Source organism: Mixophyes fleayi, chromosome 8, assembly GCF_038048845.1.
Source record: "Mixophyes fleayi isolate aMixFle1 chromosome 8, aMixFle1.hap1, whole genome shotgun sequence".
In the NCBI taxonomy this organism is placed as follows: Eukaryota; Metazoa; Chordata; class Amphibia; order Anura; family Limnodynastidae; genus Mixophyes; species Mixophyes fleayi.
In genome coordinates this window covers 133,286,238-133,310,467 of record NC_134409.1, presented here as the reverse complement: position 1 = coordinate 133,310,467, position 24,230 = coordinate 133,286,238, and the positions used below count along the sequence as shown (strand labels likewise).

Here is a 24,230-nt window from a genome sequence, read left to right as displayed (position 1 = left end):
AGTACTTACTACCATATTATTCCTTCAGTTACAAAATGACACGCATATCGGCTATCATTATACTCGAGAATTTACAATTAACAACATTTTGAAAATGTGTATTTTACCCCCCAAAGAAAGCCAACTGAAATAGGGCACGCGCAAAACGAAATTGGCCATTAAGTAGTTAAAAAAAAAAAAAAAAAAAGGAAAGATGTGTAAGTTGTTAACAGTTCAAAAATACCAAAGAATATATAGCATATCTAGTGCAGTCACAAAATTTAACAATTTCCGCAGAGATATTACAACCTGATCATTTTTAATTAGATCATTTGGCAAAAATCCAGCAATTCATTCACTTCTATTTAAATGTAGGACAGATATAATAGTGTTCACGGTGGCTTAGTGGTTAACACTTCTGCCTTACAGCACTGGGGTCATGAATTCAATTCTCGACCATGGCCTTATCTGTGTGGAGTTTGTATGTTCTCCCCGTGTTTGCATGGGTTTCTTCCCACACTCCAAAAACATACTGGTAGGCTAATTGGCTGCTATCAAAATTGACCCTAGTCTGTGTGTGTGTATGTTAGGGAATTTCGACTGTAAGCTCCAATGAGGCAGGGACTTGGACTGATGTGAGTGAGGTCTATGTACAGCGCTGCGGAATTAGTGGCGCTATATAAATAAATGGTGATGATGATGATTTCCGATACACACACTTCAATAAATCGGCTTTAATCGGATCGCTTTTGGGTTAATATGTCCCAATGACAAAACTGATGGATTGACTAATTTAGGGCATCTACATTTGATCCAACAGTAAACTTTGTGGCCCACACAGTCTTTGCTTAACAATTTAAAAACAAAAAAATAAAAAAAGACCATTGGATTGAAGGATAGCATACTTAACATAAAACCCATCAACTTTCACATTCAGAAGTATACCATACGCAACTAAACGAGAACAACAACCAGATGATAATTACTCCGGAGTTATTTGGAGTTATTTGCGTCTCTAGTGCAGGCTAAGCTGAGATCCTGACAAATAAGTCTAATTAGTGTGGTTATAAACCACCGCCTGCACGCTCTCACACAAGAGGTGAGCTTCACAATGCAAACACTGAGCGTCTGGGCTCAGCACAAGGCCTCTATACTGAAAGCAATTTGTCTTGGGTAATCCCATTGTGGGTACGGGAGAGAGTAATAAAGATATATAGGTCAAGGGAAGATCTACTGCTGCGAGAGCCACAATAACATTAAGAGACAGAAAGTAAACCTCGCTAATTGATGCTGGCAAGGTTCAAGCAGTCCCAATCAGATCATTCTACCCACCAGAAGATCCGTCACTGCTTCCACGTGTAACACTTTGCTTGCTGGGGTACACACGCTGCCGGTGGAAAGGAAAGACAGATGGTTTATACAGACAGATAGCGAGGGCAAAAATATACAGAGTGTTCTGTTATTCAACTGCAAGCTCTTTGGAACAGGGTGTTCGCTGACAGTGTGTTCTCAGATTTATAAATAACTGATATACAGGGTTACTAGCTATTTGGTGAGCCTGTGCCCACTGTAGCCTCAGGTTCCTGATCTTAGCCGACAGCAGTGGAACCCGGTGTGGTCTTCTGCTGTTGTGCCTCATTCACATCAAGGATCGCTCTTGTGCACCCCGCTCTTGTAACACATGGTTATTTGAATTATTGTCGTCTTTCTATCAGCTTGAACCAGACTGGCCGATCTCCTTTGACCTCTCATCAACAAGGTGTCTTCACCCGCAGGACTGCCGCTCGCTGGAATTTTTTGTTTTGCGAGAGATACTCAAAAAATCCCGTCTGGCACAAACAATCATTCTACAGTCAATGTCATCTTAATTCCCCACTCTGGTATGTGGTCTGAACAACTGAACCTCTTGACCGTGTCTGCATGCTTTTATGCATTGAGCTGCTGCCACATGATTGGCTGATTAGATACGTGTATAAACGAGCAGGTGTACCAAATAAATTTGTATGGTGTGGGTGTGTGTATATAGATATATACACACACACACACACACACACACACACATATATATATACATACACACACATGCATATACATATACACACATACACTAGATATGCACACGTATGTTTACATTTTGTTACACGTCAGGTGTCCTGCCAGATAAAATAATGAATTGATAACGGGAAGTCAGCTAGACAAATAAAAGTCAGTTTTAGTAAAGTTACTCACTGTGATAGACTATGTATTAACACAGAGTCCTTTATAGACTGGCATTAGGATGATTTGCAATACACTGAATCCCTTTTAAGAAGAACCTGTTTTGGTGAATAATTAATTCTGAATTAAATTTACAAAAATGACACTTACTAAATATGAATATATTTAATCAACACTTGGGCACTGAAACTGAACACTTTTCTGCGTGAAAGAAGTTGTGTAAAAATGGCCAAAACTTGTTAAGTAATAAAATACAAGATATGAATGAATAAATATACAACGTAACGCAGCATCTGATGAACCTTTGGCAGCAATTATAGCTGATAAGTTTGTGTGAACTTTACATCACAAGATGAAACTATTTAAATGTCTTTCTAAAACTTGTTCAGTCTTTCAAGTGCACTATTGTCACAAACATGTATCACAACAAATGTAAGCGTCATACCCACACTGGTGTTATTTAAACGCGTTTTACTAGCTTTTTAAACATTTGTATATCATACGCAAAAGGGTCTTAAAAAAAAACAAACAAACAGTTGCTTTTATTGACACCATACCGGATGGCGTTATTACTGGCATACGTTTATTTTCAACGTATCGCTGCTAAGAATTGAGCTACTTTGTTTCAGCATGTTAGATAATAATATCAAAAGAGAAATGTACGCTGTCACAATGAATTACCTAGGCCAGAAGATGTACGTTGATAACATATATATTTCCTGACCCTAGTGTGAACAGGGATTGGTTGCAAAGGCAAATGCTTTTCTAATGTATACGAATCAATAAAATGTTTTAATGCTGAGCTCAATATTGAACTTGTGAGACCCTCAGCCATTGTAAAGTAAATGTAACCATCACTTATATAATAGAAGCAGCCATTTAGTGGGCTGCACCAATATGAAAGGGGTTGTCCAATTTAGGACCCATAGTCGGTATACGTGGGGAAGGGGAAGGTGTAATAGCCTCAGCCTTGTCACTGGTTCCTAATGAAAGGACAGAGGTGGAGTGGAATGTTAGAACAGTAAACAACGAGTCTTCCCTCTTCTTCAAACCTCACATTCTGTCCGTCTCAAAATCCTGCTCCTTCCACCTTTGGAATATATCCAAGATACGCTCCTTTCTCACCACGGAAGCCACGAAAACCCTCGTTCACTCGCTTGTAATTTCTCGCCTTGACTACTGTAACCTCCTTCTCTGTGGCCTACCTGATTCTCACCTTGACCCTCTTAAGTCTATCCTCAATGCTGCTGCCCGCCTTATTTTTCTCTCCCGCCGCTCTGTCTCTGCAGTCTCCCTCCAACAGTCACTACATTGGCTCCCCATGCCCTACAGAATTACATTTAAAGTCCTCACCCTCACCTTTAAAGCTCTTAATCAATCCTCCCCTCCCTACACCTCCAATCTCATCTCTACCTACACTCCTACCCGCCCCCCCCGCTCTGCCTGTGACCGCTGCCTCACTACTTCACTGATCACCTCTTCTCACTACCGTCTCCAGGACTTTGGCAGGGCTGCTCCCCAGCTGTGGAACGATCTTCCACATTTCATCAGGTTAGCATCTACTCTTAAAGGCTTCAAGCGTGCCCTTAAAACTCATTTCTTCAAGTCTATCAGTCCTCCTCCTAACTCCCTTGTCCCAGCTCTCTCCCCCAGTTAGTACCACCCTATTTGTGTCTCCCCTTCCTTTAGGATGTAAGCTCTCAGGAGCAGGGCCCTCTTTCCATGTGTGCTCCTTCTACTATTCCATCACCCTCTGTACCTCTTAGCCTGCTTCCCTAGCCCTGTTTTCTTAAGCTTCGGCCTACTTCTCGCTCATTTCTACCATCACTTTCACTCATTGTACCAGAAATAATTTGATTTCCTTTACCATGTTACCTGTGTGTGTGTATATATAGTTATATATTTTTGTTCTTCATATTTTGTTCCTTATGTATCATGTTGTGTCATGGGTCACTGTTTTCTGTATACGTCATGTACGGCACTGCAGACCCTTTGTTATAATAATAATAATAATAATAATAATAAATTATACGTTTATGCTTCATATAAGAAAATTTACATTTTGGGGTTCAGTGGTCCTTTAACAATACATCATTATTCTGCTGCTCTTTTCCCAAGGCTCTACATAAGGTAGGTAAATTTATGTTTCACAATGGAAAAACAGCAACAATTAAAATGAATTGGTTTTCATTTTTTTTTTTTTTTACATTACGCCTTTTAAAGAGAGATGTTAACTGAAACGACTGCCATGTACGCTCCAGCCCTTACTTATAGACATTACTTTCCAAAACTCCAATTTTGCATTGCCTGATGCAGGACCCCACATATTATGTATACGGGTACATATATAGGTCAGGCTTAGATACATATGTCACTTTGTACTACATCATCTGGCTGAACATATGTATGCCCCACATACAGATATAGAAAGTGGGATAAAAGGAGGGACTGTTGATTCATCTAACCCACATGTGAGACGTCTGCACATGTGACTGATAGGCGTACACTGACCCTGTAACTCTCCCCAGGGTCCAGGAAGATACAACATGCTGCAGCAAGTACACGGACAGCGCCATATAACATCACGTACTGCATATATCACACATGTATGGAGGAGACAGGAAGTATATTAGAGATGTACTTTATAAATGGATGTTACAGGTGTCATTAATAAGAGGCACACAGTGACCTTCTAGGTAAACTGGGGGGGTCCGTGCGAGCGGCTCTAACAGAAGCTGACAATTTTCTCTTCTCATTCTGTCTCAGCTTCTGTAGGGAGCGTTGCTGGCAGCTGGGCTCATGCACGACTTTAATCAGGAATACGGCTTTCCTGGACATGCTAATGGGAAGGAGAGAATCTCTGCCTCAGACATCAGGCTCAATAAAAGCGCCTGACGCTGGCAAGACACCCCTAGAGACACAAAACCCCTGCACCGCTGGGAGGAACATTACCGCACGCTACTTACCAACATCTTACACGTGTCAAGCACAGCAGCCTAAAAAGCAAAATATTTATGATCCATGTTTACTCGTAACATTCACATTGTTATCTCATCCCGTGCATCATCCAACCTTCATTACTTTTTTATTTCTTTTATCCAATGCCTACGAAATTGGATGCAATGAATTTGACTTTAACCCAACTGTTATATAGTGTTTATATATTCATGCTACTCAATATTTAACTTGTAACCCATCATAGCCAAACTGGGGTCCACAAACCATCAAGTACTGATGGAAACACAGATATCTGCGGTCACACTGGAAGAGATAGTCCACTCGGCCCCTCAGACCGGTGATAAGAATGTTCCTCTGTCAGAGAGCCTTAGGGTAGATTTACTAAAGCTTATAAAAAGGAAAAACCCATAGCAACCAATCAGATTCTAGCTATCATTTCTCTAGTACATTTTAGAACACGATAGATAGAATCTGATTGGTTGCTATGGGCAACACCTTCACGTCTCCTTTTTAGAACTTTAGCAAATCTACCACTTGAGAGGAAATGTATCAAACAGCAGTTTGTGTAAATCGCTAGAATTTGATGGTTTTTGGGGGCGGTTTTGCAAACCACAAATGTATGAAAAGAGAAACGGATACAAAACCACTGGAAAAATCAAGAAAGTACTCGAAAAGTAGGTTGATGTGCTTTGGAATTGCCGCACATCACCAGTGATTTATTTACTTTTTTTTACTGGACTACTTTGGTGAAATACAGCACGCTGCAGCACAGATGTGTAACCTCAGAAAGAAGACAGCATTATTTTCACTCAAGTTCACATGAAGGAGACTCGGACTTATAGAAGGAGATTCAATACAGCGCAAAGTGCCTTTGGAACACTCAGAGACATGCAACGCCGTTGTAATGGTAGGAATCTCCGCTCACACTTCCTCGCACCACACAGAGGTGTGCAAAATAACTGGAGAATCCTACCATAACGGCTGGCCATGTGCGCAGTCGGACATCCGAGCGGCACAGCGCCAGCAACTGAACTCCCCCTATAGAGTAACTTGTCCAAAAGATCTGTTCAAGTGGGATTTATTTGCTGTGCGTCACATACAACACATATAAGAGGCCCTGTGGGATGTAGTATGAAGATGTCAGTGGAACAGGTCATGTTGACCTCACTATTTCTGTAGCGTCACCTTGCAGGTAAAAAGTTGTCTTCAGGATGGAGATACTATCGCCAACATGGCACTTACATATAGTGATCTGCAGAATACAGCAGGTCTGTGTTAATTCTCCAATGCCTCAATAATTATTATTTATCTTTATGTCTCTGCTACCAATATTCAGCAATATACAGTATATGCAAACATTTCAGGAGCTTGTAAAGGAAACATTTCCTTCCATGCGGACCAGACTTCCTGTACATAAACCTACTAAAGGAGCGTCCACCATCAGACAGCTACGTTATTCATGCCCAACTGCACCTCTTACTCGATATAGTGTTTCTTTCACCTGTCAGACTTATATTTAAATCTGATGGTGAAACCCTTTACAAGCGTACATATCCCCTGCTCACAGTGGAGGCAGCCATTGTGTGGCTGAACCAATATACATTAGAATACAGAATGTTAATTTACTAGAAATAAGTGACCTCACTGAGCTCCGTACCTCAGTAATGTCAGTCATTTCTAGCCAATTGATAGGCCGAGTTGGTTCAGCCCACAAAATGGCTGCCTGCAGGGTATGAGGGGAGCGTGTCACTACAAATAACACAGAGACCTTTTAGAATCTTATAATGGCTGAGAACAGAGGGCAGTGGGTATACATGGTTTTCCATTATTTAATATATTTTTATTTACTATTTGTGAGTGTCAAAATGTGTTATTTCCAGAACTTGTCATTTTGGCCTAGAAAGACCTAAACAAAAATAGTATTTTCAGTTCTGCAAATAGGAATAAAACACAGAGTACAGGAAAGAACCGCGCGGTGCCCAAGGAATTACCTTCTGTGCCTCTCTGACGCAGTTCCGGTAGTCTTTGGCCACGTCGCTGCAATTGAGCAGCTCCTGTCTGTTCGCTGTGTAACATTTCAGAACGTTGGACTGAAGATCCAGGCACACCGGGTCGTAACTTCTCTTCCTAAGGAGAACAGAGCAGGAATGATTATTAACAATACAACAACGAAGCAGCAGTAAAAAGGCATGCCAATCAGGTCTAGCGCCATGGACAGTCCTAAGCAGACACTAGGGAACGGTGATGGACAACAGGCGGGACTCCCAGTTTTCATCTACGGCCCCCAGCTACTTCGTTTCATCGTCAGATATTTTTGTTACAGATTGTAACACTTGTTTAGAATGCAGATATGTCATTATAGATAGGTGTTTCGTTCTTTGATTAAATATTGTTTTAACTTATTACTAAGATTAGGAGTAATGTGGAGCCCTGTTAAAGGTTAAATGGTCGCCTATGCCCTCCTGAAGGGTATCAGGCTGCCAATCACGGCTATATAGTCTTAGCCGTGGACTCCCAAAGCAGACTCCAGTCCTATGTCCTGCCTTAGTAGCCATTACGAATGATCCCAAGGCCTAGGTTGCCTAAAAGCAACTAGCGCCCGGTCATATATTAACCAAACGCTTACTGAGAAACAGACACTAAGAACTCCGAGTAATCAGTGGAAACATATCCAAGGGAGGACCGTTAAATAGAGAACAACATGGATATTTAGTGTATCCATACAATTAACCTCCACAATATGACCATCAATAAAATAAGAAGTGCAGTCATGAAAACAGCTGCTATTTCCTGTTATTTTATAGAGACTTTAAATACTATGTAGCTGCATAAGAAAATAAAATGCTTAAACCAATACACCATCAACGCTGGCAAACTCCCCAGTGACAACATGCCATGGGGGAGAGTCTGGTACCCTGTAATCTGAGCATGCAATCCCCCTAAGGCAGTGCCCTCACTGTTACTATGACACCTGATGCTGCTACACCCTAGGGAGCCTAGTGATGCTTGTAAAATATTTTGTTTCATTGAACAAAAAGTTTTATTTGGGAAAAATAAATAGACAATAGGTGACAGATTAGTTTGAAAGCATTTAGCAATTTTTTTTTTAAGAACGTAAAAATGCGACAAGATAGAAATCTCTTTTTTTAATTGCTGCAGCTGGGGAGAAACATATATTCTAGTAGAAGCCAAGAACAGCAGGGGATACAATAATGGGAATACCCATAGGAAGACGGAAGAAAACATCATATTTAATACAGGGCGCCCGTAGACAATTCCTGCTGTAGGATCAACCATTGCGGTGTTGCAGATTGTTTAATGACGGAGGACTGTATGCGTATAGCTGGGGAATATATATTAGATGCTTGTCAGCACAGGTAGGCTGAGAGTGGACACCCTGGTCAAGGGCAATTGGTTAATCAGCAATAATTTTTTGGCCATTTTCGCACATTTTCCATCATGGAATTATAATGCCTTTATTTGGGAGACCTTAATCAAACACGCCCCTCACATACAGTAAATGGGGGAATTCTTAATCAAACACACCCCACCCCATTTTTTCAGGCCGATAACTAGTGCACTACAAGCTGCCTATAGATTTTAATAGGTCTCTATGGCCCGCTCCTCTTAATATACATGGGGCGGGGTTTCATTAAGATGGTTGGACAAATCCTTAAATCATTATAATTCATCACTTTATACAAAAACATGTAGGTTAGAACAAATATGGAACAGGATCACAAGTGTATGCAAAAGTTGCAACTTAACATAAAATGAGTTGACTTGAATCAATATTTGTGCCCCTTTAATGCTGGCAGCAGGTGTGGGCATGAGGCGATCCCAGGGGGATGAGGCCAAGACCTGTGCTAGCGTGACCACAACCCCTTCTCGTGCAAATACTGTCCTGTTCACGGACATATAAAGGTCTGGAGGTATCCTCTCCTCAGCAGCAAGGTTCCATGATAGGGGGGAGGGATGCATCTTTAACATACCAGGCAGTGAGTGACTGATGGCTTTGTAGACTTGCTGCACAGAAACACTGGATTGGATTGGTGGATTTACACACAGGGATAGTGATGTCACAGCAACTCAAGTGACTGCTCAACTTTTTAACCTTTATTCCATCCCATCAGGGCACCGTCGCACAGATGTGGGGGGAGCTTACAGTTGCAGTAGATCGCTGTCTGCAATATCAGTTCAGAAGAGTTATAACTAATTCATGTATTTCACTCTTTATGATTCCTATCTGACAATGTAAAATTTGGGGTTTAGAGGTAATGCTTACATAGGACTGGAGTGTGCTCTAGGGAGTCCACGGCTAAAACTTATGGTAGAATAAAGTGGACTATCCTGGGAAAATCTGGACACCTGGGGCCTTACACATAGGAAACGTAGAAAGTAAAGTTGATGAAAGGGGCATTAGAAATTGTCCTGTATTGCACACATAAAACACATTACGCAACCTGGCGCGTTCCTTTGTCGAAGGAGGCCTAACGCTCCTCTCCTACATAATGAGCTGTTACACATAGCGTCCGATTCTTATTACTCAAAATCTGATGCCACCAGAATCGAATGATATGAAAACCTTGTCCCCACACTGACATTGGACAAAAGTACTAATGGCGGATCTGGCCGGACATTGGACTGCTGCTTGATTGCAGCATTTGTCCAGATAAATCATTCTGCATGTGTATCTCTACCAACATAAAAATAATGATCATTTTAATTACTGGGACCATAGATATATTTACGCTATATACAAGATTATAGGATTTCATGGAGGGGTAATTCCAGGTCTGCGAACAGTCCCTCCATAAACCGACATTTCCTGGGATTTTAACACAACCCATGACCTTATACAACTGTCTAACCCCCAGAAGCATGTGAAGAAAATGCTGCACAAATGCCTCGTTATTACAGGAGCTGAATCAGGATTTAATCATACTTTCTTGTGCTTTACAATGTGCACATTGTACATATGTGAGGAAATGCTATTTAACTACCTCTAAATACAAGTTATTTCTCTTTTATAATTTCTCTTTAAAACTCCGCCGCTCAAGTAAATTGCTAGTTTTGTGTCTGTTTTAAACCTCATTTTCCTCACAATGTGTATTGCCAGCACACAGTGTAAATAAATCATGGTTCTCCCGCGGTTCTGTACTGTGAGAGAGAAATAGATTTGATTGTTCATTTACTTCCTTTCTGAACGTATCAGCGCAGACTCTGAGCTGACTGTGAACTGGCAAACTGGGATCTCTCAAAATCGACAATGGATTTTTCCTTTCCATTTCCAATAAGGAAAGAAATGTCTGTAAAATGCCGGGATAATTTTGGATTCTGCTTGGTTTCAACGGCTTAAAGTGAACCCATCACCTAAACTTAGTGGAGCAGCCAATTTATTTTAGCCGACAGAAATGTGTTGTTAAAACACAGCCTCGGTGGGCTTAACGGTATTAGATGGGTGGAAAACGCAAGCTGCTTTGTGATCCGGTAATTTACAAAGCTGAAAACAGCCAAGATGAAGTGGATATTCTTTCTTATGCTAACTCTCTAGGAGTGTGAGACAATAGAGAACATTTTCTCAGACGGTGAGAGATGTGGGCGAGGAGGAGGGCGTGAGAAAGAAATAGGTGCCCTCGCGCCCCATTCACTGCTGTGCGATGATGCAAAACGCATGCAGCGGTGGAGGCTTCTGGTAAATATTACTGCATCATCATGTCCCACCACCAATAAGCGATGATGTGATAGGCATTATTGCGCATTGATGGGCTGAGTGCATCGTACAGAGGGCAGATGTTCAAAGCTGGCAAGTACCGTTAACGTTCGCATGGGGGGCAGCACTGGCAGAAAAACAGAAGTCTGCATTAGTTGGGGGGTGATGGCCAGGGGCAGGCTGGGCTAAGGGGCAGGGGGCATCTGCCCCCCCGGACCGGTCCCATAGTGGACTACCTTGGGCCCGATCACTGGGCCACCTGCATTTATTTCCCTTTAATATGTTCCTAATAAGCTGCTGAGTAGAGTCTTGCTCTCCGGGCTAAAATTTGCAACCCCTCTGGTGAGGGTGTACCTTGACAAGTATGGAGTAGGTGTGCCTAGTTTGGCAGTCAAAAAACAAGATTTCAGTTTGACAGTGGGCTGGCGAGGGTGAAAAAGGAGTGCTCTGGACAATGTTCACCGGCTGGTAAGAGGTGCCACAAAACCTAACCTTGACCTTACGGGTCTTACACTTTAAAGTTGCCCTGTGTGGAAAGACCATTTTTAGGCGCACAACAAGCAAATGTAATAAAGAAGTGTTCACACAACAGTAACATGATTAATATAAACCATAAATTAGGCTAAAACGAGAAGTAGTTTAAGAGAAAAAATTGGAAATTTAATGAAAGTAATGGTTCTAAAGCTCTAGAGGTCGAACGTCTGATATGTCGTTCAGACTTTAGTACAGTGCTTCTCTTCATATTTATCCACCGCCGCCGAACTAGAGGCACTTCTAGTTGCCGAAGGCGTCTCCCAACAGCAAATAGTAGGGTGGTACTTTCATGTGCACATGGCACAGGAGCAAATCCAAGGCCTTGGCATTATGCATGTAGTGCGCTTCTTAAATGACCAATGGAGGACTCCGGAATGGAATAAATATACAATGACAACGTTGAGAATTCAGCTCATTACAATAATAAGTCTCATTTTTTGCTTTAGATTCTAAGCCAGTTCCCCTTATTCTTTAAGTGTGTACCTGTTGTCTGCACGCAATAAAAACTCATTTTATTGGCTGCTTCAATATCAACAAGAATGAAGCCTAGTCACAGAGATTGGTGGATATTTGGCCATGATGTACATCAGTGATTCGTGATATGAATCGTATCTCAGAGATCCCGGTGCCAGAAAAGGATCATCGGTCAAAGATATCTGAATAAAAACGTTCGTAGTTCACAGACGTCCACAGGACAAACAATATGGCGACAAATACAATCTATATAAATAAGATGTTTACACTTAGATGGCCAGGAGAAAAAATTATCTGAAATGTCAGAAATAAAATTAATACAGTGACAATGTTAGAAGGGTGGACATGAAAATGTCTAGACACAAGAGCTGACACTCTAACCAAATCTTATTGGTTTCTGCATCATATTTCCGAACCTTGAGAGACTTTTTTATAACCATTAAACTAAATCAATGTTTCTGTCTTTTATGCTTTCAGATTCTTCAACCTCATTACTGTAAATATTGTGACCGTTATGTCCCGTCCTTCAGCATGTACTAGTGAACGTTCAGGGATATTGTTTAGTTTACATAAGAGAGACTCTTACTATCCATGCTGTGTCAGTTCTAATTATCCTAACATTACGGATAAACCAATATCTAACTCTACCTGTATATATGTGTGTATATTATTGTTATATGACTGTGCCCATGTGGGCATGCCAATATTACTTAATTATAACTTATAATTTACAAAAAAATAACATGTAACTGTGTCTGTACTTATTTAAGTGTTAGTATGTGGTGGTCAGCAGCAATGAAATCCCTAAATATTCTCCCTTCTGCTGCGTCCTTTCCTACAACCAGTGCCTAGTAAATACAGAGAGATAGCCACAACCTCCCCCTGACCACCCGTAAATAATGCAGCTTTCTACGGCATGTGTGTCTTTTCCCTGGTCTGCAGCCGTTCGCAATTGCGCCAACACACCCCCTTCCTTACTTGGCCTACGTTAAACCGCCCATGTCCCGCCACACCAGGCTCAAGCGGCAGAGTCTCGCAAACTGGCACCGGCGCATTTACGGGTGACCAGTTTCTGAGAACGCGTAAGGCGATTTCACGCAAGGCACGCTAAGCAAAAAGACGTAGTACTCGCTCCTAGTATAGGACAGCTGTTCTTCCACATTAGATAATCCTAATGGCTCGTTTAACTGGTTCAGACATCTACAGCAAACGTTCTCTTAGAGAACCGTTATTCTGAATAAACTAACAAATCAGATTTTGCCCCTGCAGCAGTCAAGGGGTTAAATATATTGCCCGTCTGTGGCCTAGGGAGAAATTGCCTCCCTTAGCCAACTCTTAGTAGGCCCTTGACACTTGGTTTCGCAAACCACCAACGTAGTGACACCATCGAAAGACGCGTCTGAGAGTGTATTCCTCTAGTAAATGAAATCTCATCAACATATCCTTCTCTTATTATTACAGTCAAGATCAATCAGGTAATTCTGCCTTGGTGTGGAAACCGGCATTCTATGTTCCTTAGGAAAGACATCTGCGGCAGGGTGAATATGTGAGGCAAGCTTTTTATTACTGGAAGGAGAAAGCATGCTTGCAGTGAATTAGTAATTCATCTTAGTCACAGCCAATCTTGGGATTCCAGAAAGATGTATTATTAACTCACAAGTGGCTGTTGAGCCGCCGGTGAGCTAACAATTCGAACAATACGAGGTTTTAAAAAGGCACAAACTAAAGTGGAACAAGCAAAACATCAGCGGCGTGCATGGAAAGTCACGCAGAAGTTTTACAGGTGGAAATACTAAAAGGTGAAGTGTCTTTTGTATTTTTCTTTCATTTAAGTATCTCTCATGTTTATCAATTCAAAGACACTGAAGGCACAAAAAACCTCATTTACGCAACACGTTTGCAGGGAAGTTAAAAGCATCAACACCTGAAAGATTTCTACTAATAAAAACAAGTGAGACTTAAAATGTTTGGTTGCTTAAAAAGAACGCTTGGACAGGTTTGCAGCATACATGCAACAAGAAAATCAGATTGGTTCTATAAATGCAAAACAAATGATATATTCAGCTTGGCAATGATGTCTAGTATTAATGTTTATTATTGGGGATGAACGTCATCACCCAGACATAAATCTTAAACTGCAACAAAATGATGTCACAGATTAGTGAAGTCGTAGATGTTTAACTGTGGAGCTGGTAAAAGGATTTTGTTTTTCAAGGGATTATACCTTTAGCTGTGAACTCGTGAACTGTTTTTGCGAAGATATTATTCAGAACTATTATGAAGTTTAATAGATTCTGCCTCTTCGTGTATCCCTCCAATATTTGTCTTCACTACTTATCGCATCTCATTTACCATCTTATCTCTCCGGTCCACAGACTATCTCTTCTTGTTAGTCTGTAATCAGAGGAAATATAGCATCTCTCTCTGGCAGATTGATTCCTCAATTATTCAGATATTTAGTGAGGACTTTTCTAGCACTAGAGCACAGTGACTATAACATCACACACTGGACTCAGTGATAACATTGTAATATATGTTATTTCCCTCCAGCTTATTTTCCTCTAATAAACTGAAAGTATAGGTAAAACGTTACATCTATGTAAAAGAAGTCTAACACTCAGAAATATAGGAATAGATCCTGTATTTAAAGCAGCGGTAAACTAGAAATCGTAACCTGATCTTGTCCAGTATTATTATGCATAACATGCAATCTATGACTCTTGGCAAACTCCTAGAATCCTGTAGATTGTAAGCTTGTGAGCCCAGTTACCAATATGTGTCTGTTAATACCCACTCTTATTTTTATCACTGTCTGTCTGTATTGTTTTATTACTGTGTAATCGCTACAGAATTATAAATAATTGATGATGATGTTTGCTCCTAATTGTGAAGCGCTAAAGAGTATGTTAGCGCTACATAAATAAATGATAATAAGGTATATTAATAATATAACTATGCAGTATGGTTTATTTACCTTTAAGCAAATACTACTTTCACGGCGGGAAAATAGGGAAAAAAACGTGGCAAGTATAGTTATCTGTGATAACCGTGGCAACTGGTAATTCAGGATTACGCCTGTGTTGAATATTATAATTCTGGGCTGGTAACCGGAGATCTTAAATTTAATGGTGACCGCACTCATGTCAATATCACCTGCTTCATCGGCAAATTAGGTAGATGTCCCCATGCGCATGGTCCCAAACCAAGAAATCGGTTGGATTATTATGGAACATAGCCATAAATGAGGGCAGCAGGTCACCATTTTCTGACTGCGTGCGTGTGGTCAACTTTTGACAACACTGACAGGACCCAGCGCCAAAACAGCGCCAACTGTGCAATTTGGTCAGCCATGTTTGGGTGGCGCAGGAGGTTTTAATGTCCGCAACTAAAAATGAAGCGGGCTAGAGAAAAGTGACCTTGGAATGAGCGGTTTGTAAGCCTTTCAGCACAGGATAACAAAGAAATATAGAGTATATGCTGTATAAAATTAATTATTGAACACTACTAATTGAATTGATTCAAATAATAAGCAGTATTTTAATTAAAAGTTATAGATTTGTTATGCTAGCCCTCTTAATGTGCTGGATAACCTGATTCCTATAGTCTGCAAGGAGTCACTGTAGCTCTGTCTATAAAGTTTAGCCACCGACTGAAAGCAGCAAAATGAATGAAGTTTAGTCTCCACCAGCAGCAAAATGAACAATGACATCTACAAGATACAAAACAAAAAACAAAACACTATCAAACAAAACTAGTTATTGCATTACAGTGTGCTAATACAATATAGCACAGTACAGTTTGGTATGGTGGCATAGGGGAATAGTATATAGCATTAGAGAGCCTGGAGCTGTGTCGAACGCTGACTGTCACCAGTGCTGGATACGCAGCACAAAATAAAAAAGAAATGTAAGTATTATATAAAAATAGCACCTACTATGGAAATGCCCCCGAGTACAGTCAGTTTGGGGCGCAGGTAGTAGCAGGTACAAAAAAAAACAAAAAAAACAGGGGTATAACTGTCCCCCTCCTCTCTCCAAAAAAGTGTATATTTGGACTATCATTAGATATAATTTTAAGTGACCCCTTAACGAAATATGTAATTACCTTAGTTGTTTTGGCCAAATAAGTTACTGATAGAAACTGGATAGCTAGCAAATACAGAAGTTATGATTCTTTAATTGTCTTGATAAACGACGCTGTTGGGCATGAAAAGTATACTTCCAAATCTAAGAATTCTATGCAGAAATACTAGAATATCTGCTCCAGATGGACAACCTCCAGTTAGCTGGTCAGCCGTTGGCACATGCTCTGGATTTAGTCCTCAAACAGGGTGCTTAGTCCGCTGTTTTGTTGTACATTTAGTGAAAAAGGCTAATAAAAAAAAAGCATTGTATGAAAGAAGGGAGTTGTAGACCATAAAATGTGTAACATATTCTACCTTCAAGAGGGTGTGTTGCAATAAAACACAAAAATCTTGTTTTATTCCTGTGATCAACAGCTCAAGACCCCATCATCAATGCTCTGCCCTCTACCCAGCACTTCTGATCCAAAGCAAGCAGCAAGCGCAGCCAGCAAAGAGGTGTTGCAGCAGCCACACACCCCCACACCAGAAGAGTAAGCGTTCCTAGGTGCTGGTGAAGGAACCTTTTGGCAGCAGCAACCTCTTTCCTGCAATTTCTTAAATAAAGGCTTCAAAAAGGTAGGATTTATAATCATCATCATTTAATTATATAGCGCCACTAATTCCGCAGCGCTGTACAGAGAACTCACATCAGTCCCTGCCCCATTGGGGCTTACAGTCTAAATTCCCTAACATACACACACAGATGATTTGTTAGCAGCCAATTAACCTACCAGTATGTTTTTGGAGTGTTGGAGGCACCCGGAGGAAACCCACGCAAACACGGGGAGAACATACAAACTCCACACAGATAAGGCGATGGTCGGGAATTGAACTCATGACCCCAATGCTGTGAGGCAGAAGTGATAACCACTTAGCCACCATGTTGCCCAAAACCCGTATAAGGTAACAGTTTAAGACAAAGAAGCTTAAAGGAATCAGGAGTACCTAAACTTTACTTAACATACAGTAATAGTCTTCTCTAAACAGGAATTACACACAAGTATCTAATAAAAGATAGCACAAAACCTAAACATTAAAATGCAAGGAGGTACCTTTCATTTTTACGAGGAGCTACACTTTACACTTTTTGATATATTCAAACAAATTTGTTAGTTGCTACTGTGTGTTTATCTAAGTGAATGACTCTGCAGACGGCTGTAACCTGTACACGATGACTGTAGAGTTCTACGAGTCTTCCATCTCATTCATCTCTGATTCAGGACAGTCCCCAGGGGAGATGGGATCAGAGTTCCGTTCTTCTCAACCTGATTGTGTCACTTTGCATAAGTGTCTGGGGGGGGGGGGGGGGGGGGGGGGCAGAAAACAGATGGCGTTTTGTGGCGAGGGTGAAGCTGAGTGGAGGAAGTCATCTCGATGGACTGCGAAGAATCGATGAAGCACTCAGCAAGCCAGAGAAAGCTGCACTCTAATTAGACTAGACAGAAGACCAAATTACTGGGTGGAATTGGGAATGAAGGGGTACACATGTATATAAAGGGATCTTCTACCAAAAGCATCTTGAAGACCACCATATCGGATGACCAATGTCTTAAAAATTGTTACAATTTGTTCTTTTACGGTTGTTCTAGTGCTGTGTATTTTTATCATGTTTATTAACATTACCGGATCGATGAACAATGTTACATTATACCTTATATTGTACAGGTGTCCGTCATTGTCCCAATAGTTGAAAGGTAAGATTCGCTCACCAGGTTCCTCCCCCCCCCCACTGTTACCTTTATACAGCAACATCAAAGTCCCAAATTCTTCAGTCCTCCAGTTTTGGAGGACCTTTATATCAATCGAGACCACAGAACGTACCAACTGTCCTGTTTTAGGTGAAACTTTCTCTTTGTTGCTATGGTTTGGGATGTTGAGAGGTATGATCCAGTCGCCATGGTGACCGAACGCATGCGACAATGAAGGGTCTACGAACACAGGCTACGATGTAGCAATATAGAGTAAACTGCGGTGGTCCTAGCCGAGGATACATGGCAAGAGTATGAGTGAACTTCGGCTTTAATATTCTATTGTTCGCATTCCTAGGTGCATTTTATTACAGTTTCTGTTTTAATTCAATGTCCAATGGTATAGAATGTTCACGCTGAGTGATGTCATTAAGTTTAGAAAGGTGATGAATATAGTAAAGGAAAAATTTGCAGAACTGTCAAAGATATATGCGCCCTACAATATGTTTGTGAATGTTAAATATTCAAGTATTATTAATGGGGGTGTATGTGCAGTAGCATGAGCCAACTCATACTCCTCAACAGTCCAGGAGGGGAAAAAAATTGTGTTAAATTGTATTAATACACCCAAGTCACGCGCCCCACTTTGCAGAAGCAATGCCTCAAAATCAATAGGTCACATCTTGAGGGACAGTGCGACTGTCCTGCAAATAAAAATAGGGTATGAGCACCAAACTGTGATCCCGGGGGTATATCTACAACAAACATTATATGTCATGGGGGCTCCGGACCACTGCCGTCATATGTAACGTCACTACACGCTTTGCTGAATTACAGTCAACAGAAATATAGTTACACAGTCCAAATATTGGGCCATCAAATTAGATCAGTATTAGACAAATATTCTCTGAGCTATGGCACTGTGTACATAGCTGCCGTGTTATATATAAAGCCGTCCTCAATCTAAATATATTTGTCCCTATAACTGAACACAGTACCACACCAGAGGCCGGGCACAGTGCCACTTCTCTGCAACACTCGGCATCTGTACAAATTCGGCAGAATGTACAATATAAGAATCATTGAGGAGAAGTATTTAACACACAGCAGAATTTGATCTCGATTTGGATGGACGCGTCAAGAATCATTGTAAAACTCTGAATGATCTATGAGAGCAGAGCGGTTTCCTTAACAGTGAAATCTGCTCGTACTTAAATCCCATCAGCTATATATTTTATTCATAGTTCAGGCTTTTTCTTCGTCGTCATTTACCTTAAACGTGTAAACGAGCAGTACATGTCTGGTACCAAAGGTTCAAGGCGGATAAATAGGAACAAATTGCACGGAGTCAGGCCACGTACTTTTAATTTTCTTATTACTTATTCAATATACAAAACGGGGACAAAGGATTTAATGAGCCTGTGCGCGATTGACTAATTGTTTTCCTCATTTCACATGCATAAAGGAACTCCGAGAGATGCTAATAATCAACTTCTAGTCCACAGAGTGGGTGGTACTCACCTAATTAAGTGTCTTATTCTCCCAGTCCAATAAAATGCACTGGCTGAGAGAGTAAACAACGTTCAGAAGTGTGACATGTATGAAGTAATCAGTCACGTACCCGGACCCCAGACTCCGTACACTCCCACACGCTCACTCCGATCCCCAGATGAAGGACCACCGACAGTACCTACAATTTTCCATGCTTCATATGGGTTCCAAGTTTTATCCTTTGCGGCTCCAGCTCTTTGGCACGCGCTTCCCCGCGTGGTTCGAGAGATCCCCACTCTTGACATAGCCAAAAAGAGACTCAAATTTTACCTGTACCTTTAGCATTTCATGAATGTACCTCTACTTTCATAATGCCTAAGGCTTAGCTCTCTTTTCTTTTCATCTTTAATATGCTTGCATTTGCAAAATAAAATTACAAAATAAAAATAAAGTGCTTTGAGCCCCGCTGGGGAAAAAACGCCACATGAATAAAATAATAATTATTATTAGAAGTACTACATCTCAGTGTAGCGCTCAGCATCTACCGGGGTTCCTCTCTATAACCTAACAAAACCGATTATCTTATCTGGATCTCCCAATGGCTTCCATTGCTCTGATTACATATTACTTTTACATAGAATTTATGTTAAACTGTGCATTGTCAACAGTCGTGGCGGTGCCCGCGGCCGCCACGACTCTTCCTGTGCTGTTCGTGACGTCACAGCCGTATCCATGATGACCAGGGCGTCACATCCGGTTCCTACGTCCCGGTTGCCTGGGCAACAACCGGGACGAATCAGGCTCCCTGCTGCCGCAAACCAGCCAGCTGTCAAACAGCCGGGGGCACGCAGGGCTGTTACAGTTCAGCCAATTAGGGCTGATTAGGTTAAAACGCAGCTGCGCCCTCTGCTTTGTAATTGGCAGCAGTGTCAATTATTTATTATTCTAAACCTGAGCACGCTTTGCCCTGATTGGTCTTTAGCACTATTTAGGGCAGTGAGGACTGAGCCTCACTGCCGGTTATAGCGTTCTGACTCAGTACTGCTGCCTGCTCCTGTTCTTGGTTGGTTCACCTCACTCTAGGGGGCCCGCGCTCCTCATAGTGCTGTGTGCACCAGTGTCAGATGCGCGCAGCACTCGTACATCGCATAGAGCGGGACTCGCCTCCCCACAATCATGGATGTTGGGGAAAAAAAGTCCTGACTATAGTGGCACCGGCCCACCTAAAGGGGGGTCTGTTGGGAAGTATGATGGGGAGCATTGGGAAGTGAGAAGGGGATATAAAATACTGTAATCAAGAATCATATTGTGTTTGTGTTAGCAATTATCCAATATCTTGCTGGCAGTATGATAACTAGCTGAAGTGTTAAGTTTAAAAACCATATAAACAGGAATAGCAACAGTACCACCATAAATTCATTGAACTGAAAACATGACACATTTCAATTATTCTAAACACTACTAAAGTTTTGAAGCCCTTATATATTTATGTAACTTGTTTTTTTGCCAAGATGAAACTTGCAATTCCAAAGCATCTTTCTTTTAATCCTAATTTCAATATTTAGTATAAAATTAGCCCTCTCCATCCTCCTCCTAAAGCCTGCAACATCGATCTTCCCAGTCAAAGAGCAGAGGACATGTTCCTCTAATACTTATTCCTCCGTACTGTTCATTAGTTGTATCACAATTCCTTTTCCTAATGACGAGTCTCCATCATTCTGACTGTTCTACCTTTACGAAACCAATGAGGAATAAGCCAGAACATTAGGGCTGTATAAAAGTTGCCTAAATCAGAGTAAAATCCGGCTAAGCTGCCATTAGCACTACAGAGTCGCACACTTTATATTTTACATTTCTGCTAAAGAAGGGCCATTTGGATCAGAGGTATAATAAAGGGCTTAGAGAACAACAGTTTCGGGGACGGGCAATGAGGGTTTTAAGTTTAGTAAAATACTGGAATCAGACGCACTTGTTCCAGCTATGAGACCCAGCCAGTTAATGAAACCTCTATTAACGGAAGAGGCGCTCTCCATTTAATCATTCTTTCGAGGCAGCGGGGACTTGTAGAGACAGACAGGCTGATGGGAAGTGGAAATATGCTGCCTGCAATGTGAGATTTTCTTTGACACTGTTGAGTATCTGTTCAGTTAGTGAAGGATGATCGATATAAAGGCGGGGATGGTTATCACTCGGAGTTCCATCGATGGCATAATACAAGATGCCAGAATAGTAATATATTGTGATGGGAAAAATATATTAAAAAAATAAAAAATATAATTATAGCAATCACTAACTGTAAGAAATAAATTTACTGGAGGGTCATTTACAACAGCCAGTGACCAAAAATCAAAAAATAACATTTGTGACGCACCTGCATTTACAACAAGATTTTGGTCTCCGGCATTCAGATTACTTCTCCTGCCTCACTTTAAACTATATCCTTGCTATTGGCTGTCCCTGCAGACAAATCCAGTTCTTGGTTTCAAAAAAAGTGATATAATTGCAGCCAAATTCACAAAAGGGCAGCACGGTGGCTCAGTGGTTAGCACTTCTGCCTTGCAGCACTGGGGTCATGAGTTCAATTCCCGACCATGGCCTTATCTGTGAAGAGTTTGTATGTTTTCTTTGTGTTTGCGTGGGTTTCCTCCCACACTCCAAAAACATACAGGTAGATTAATTGGCTGCTAACAAATTGACGTGTGTGTGTGTGTGTGTGTGTCTGTGTGTGTTAGGGAATTTAGACTGTAAGCTCCAATGGGGCAGGGACTGATGTGAGCGAGTCTCTGTACAGCGCTGCAGAATTAGTGGCGCTATATAAATAAATAATGATGATGATGATGATGATGATGAAATATGCCACTTTTTAAACCATGAAGGATAGACCCTACTCAGTCCCACTTGAAAACAGGTCAGAGACGGAGACTACAGAAGGGGGCCCCTGTCTGGTGATGGGTGGGGGACGGAGGAATAAACACTTGCAGCTGAGGAACCTGAAATTAAAGCCCTAGGATGTAGATGCAAATGAGAAGCTCAAATGGGAGGGGCTTTACGCGGTCAGAAGGTGATCAGATTCACGGAACCACAGAACTTTATTTCAACATCGATAACTCCACTCAAACCTTATTTTGTAATAGAGATAGCCTTTAACATTTTAGAGGGTAGCTTTGCAAGACTTTCCAACGGTTCCAATTAAACACTCATAGGGGGAGATTCAACTGCTGTCGAGGTGGCGCATGGGCATCACTGCCATGTCCGCTGGGCACATTGCCTGCCATTACGGTAAGAGTCTCCACTCACTGTTCTTCAGAACATCAGTGCAAGGTGCTTCTGTGGACGTTCCGGGGACACCTCGCACCAAATTGAATCTTCCCCATAGATGCTTGTCACTGGGATGTGATCTACCCTTAGCAATGAAATGCAACAGAGAGTCAATCCCATCGTTTCGCAAGATACCCCCCATTGGTTACCACTTGCTTTCACTTGGTTTCTCTAAAGTTACTGCAGCGCCTGAAAGCACCTTACAGCTATATTACTCCACACTCTTGTAGAAAAAAATATATATTACATTAGACCAAACAATATTCTAAAGATGAGAAGCACCAAAACAATTGCTACAGTCTATTAAAACTGTGTAATAGTTCCACAGAGATAAGGAGGGGGGACCAGCTCAATTTAATTTGAATCAATATATTATATTAACAATTGTATCTTGATAATTGTTCAGCTATAAAAGACGATTAGAAATGAGGCTTACTTTCCATCATCTATTAATAGTTTCAGTACAATCTGCAATGTACACAGAACTGAATCGTAAGTTCCTGACGTTAAAGGATCCAAAGTCACAGGAACAGTCTTCCGCTCTCGCTTCTCACCCACACCAAGCAAATCCTTGTGCTGCCCAAGAATACACAGCAATTATTATTCCAGAGAGGAGGAAACAGCTGAATTAATGACCTGATTGCTTGGAGAGAGACCCTGGCCTTCCCTGAGGCTGCTAATTACCAATCAGGTCACTGCAGTCCATTGTAAACAAGTGATTTCTCAAGTGCTGTTTGGGATGGAGCAGACGTAGAACGCTGTCAGACTGTTATTCCTTCCGCTCGTTCTCTTAAAGTCTCGCACAGGAAAAAAAAAAGAAAAGAGAGAGAGAGAAAGTAACTCGTATTCTACTTATAATTTCTAGTCTAATACTTTCTGATAAATCATAGAAGATTAGTATTTTGTGATGGGATAATGAGTTCCATCCCGGACATGGCATTGTCTGTGCGGAGTCTGTATGTTCTTTCTGTGTTTGTGTGGGTTTCCTCCGGGTGCTTGTATTTCCCCCAATAGACCAAAACCAGCGATAGGTTAAACGGCCTCGGATGAAACTAGCCCTAGTTGGCGTGGTAAAGAATTTAGAGTACAAGCTCTACAGGGGCGGGGATGGATTAAACATTTTTGGTAGAGCTCTTAATAATATGTTGGCTGTATAAATAAATTAGACTAATAATGCCATATGTTGCCTACTGGGGTCACAATACAATGTTATGTCGTAACATACAGCTAAAGTCCAAAATGATCGATTTCACCCAGCATACGGTTCCTATTTATCTTACAGTGCAGGGACTTATGCAGAACTAACATGTTTAATATAAATCAGTCAGATCCGATACTGTAACTGGAAGATAAGAACACCAGGTGCGGACCGCGGTGCACTGGGAGTAACGGGTCACGGTGAAGTGTATATAACGCCACCCGATACATTACGCAGTGCGATGATGGCACACACTGTCGAGATGCCCAGTACCGCTTTGCATCGTGCTTCTTATTAATACTATATGCCACAGTTTACTGCCCAGTAAAACCATATGCTGCACAAGACCTGACATATACTATTCTGCGATTATCTGAGCCCTGTACTGTATACACCATGGCATATTTAAGGAGGAAATGAATTCTAACTTAGCAATTGTGCACCCCAAATGTCAATGGCCCAACATCCATAATCCTTACTGCGTTATTTTTACGGAGACAAAATGTGTGTTTGAGAAGACTGAAGTAGCTGAAGAGG

The 24,230-nt window shown here is 41.3% G+C and overlaps 1 protein-coding gene across 3 annotated transcripts in view; it reads right to left on the bottom strand.

Annotated features, from left to right (window-relative positions):
• Positions 1-24,230, bottom strand: part of CHCHD6 (coiled-coil-helix-coiled-coil-helix domain containing 6) — a 135,734-nt gene that overhangs the window by 36,309 nt on the left and 75,195 nt on the right. For all 3 annotated transcript variants that reach the window (XM_075183642.1, XM_075183640.1, XM_075183641.1), the window contains one exon: positions 7,146-7,281. In XM_075183642.1, coding sequence (XP_075039743.1) covers positions 7,146-7,281 — 136 coding nt within the window. The remainder of the gene's footprint in view (positions 1-7,145; positions 7,282-24,230) is intronic.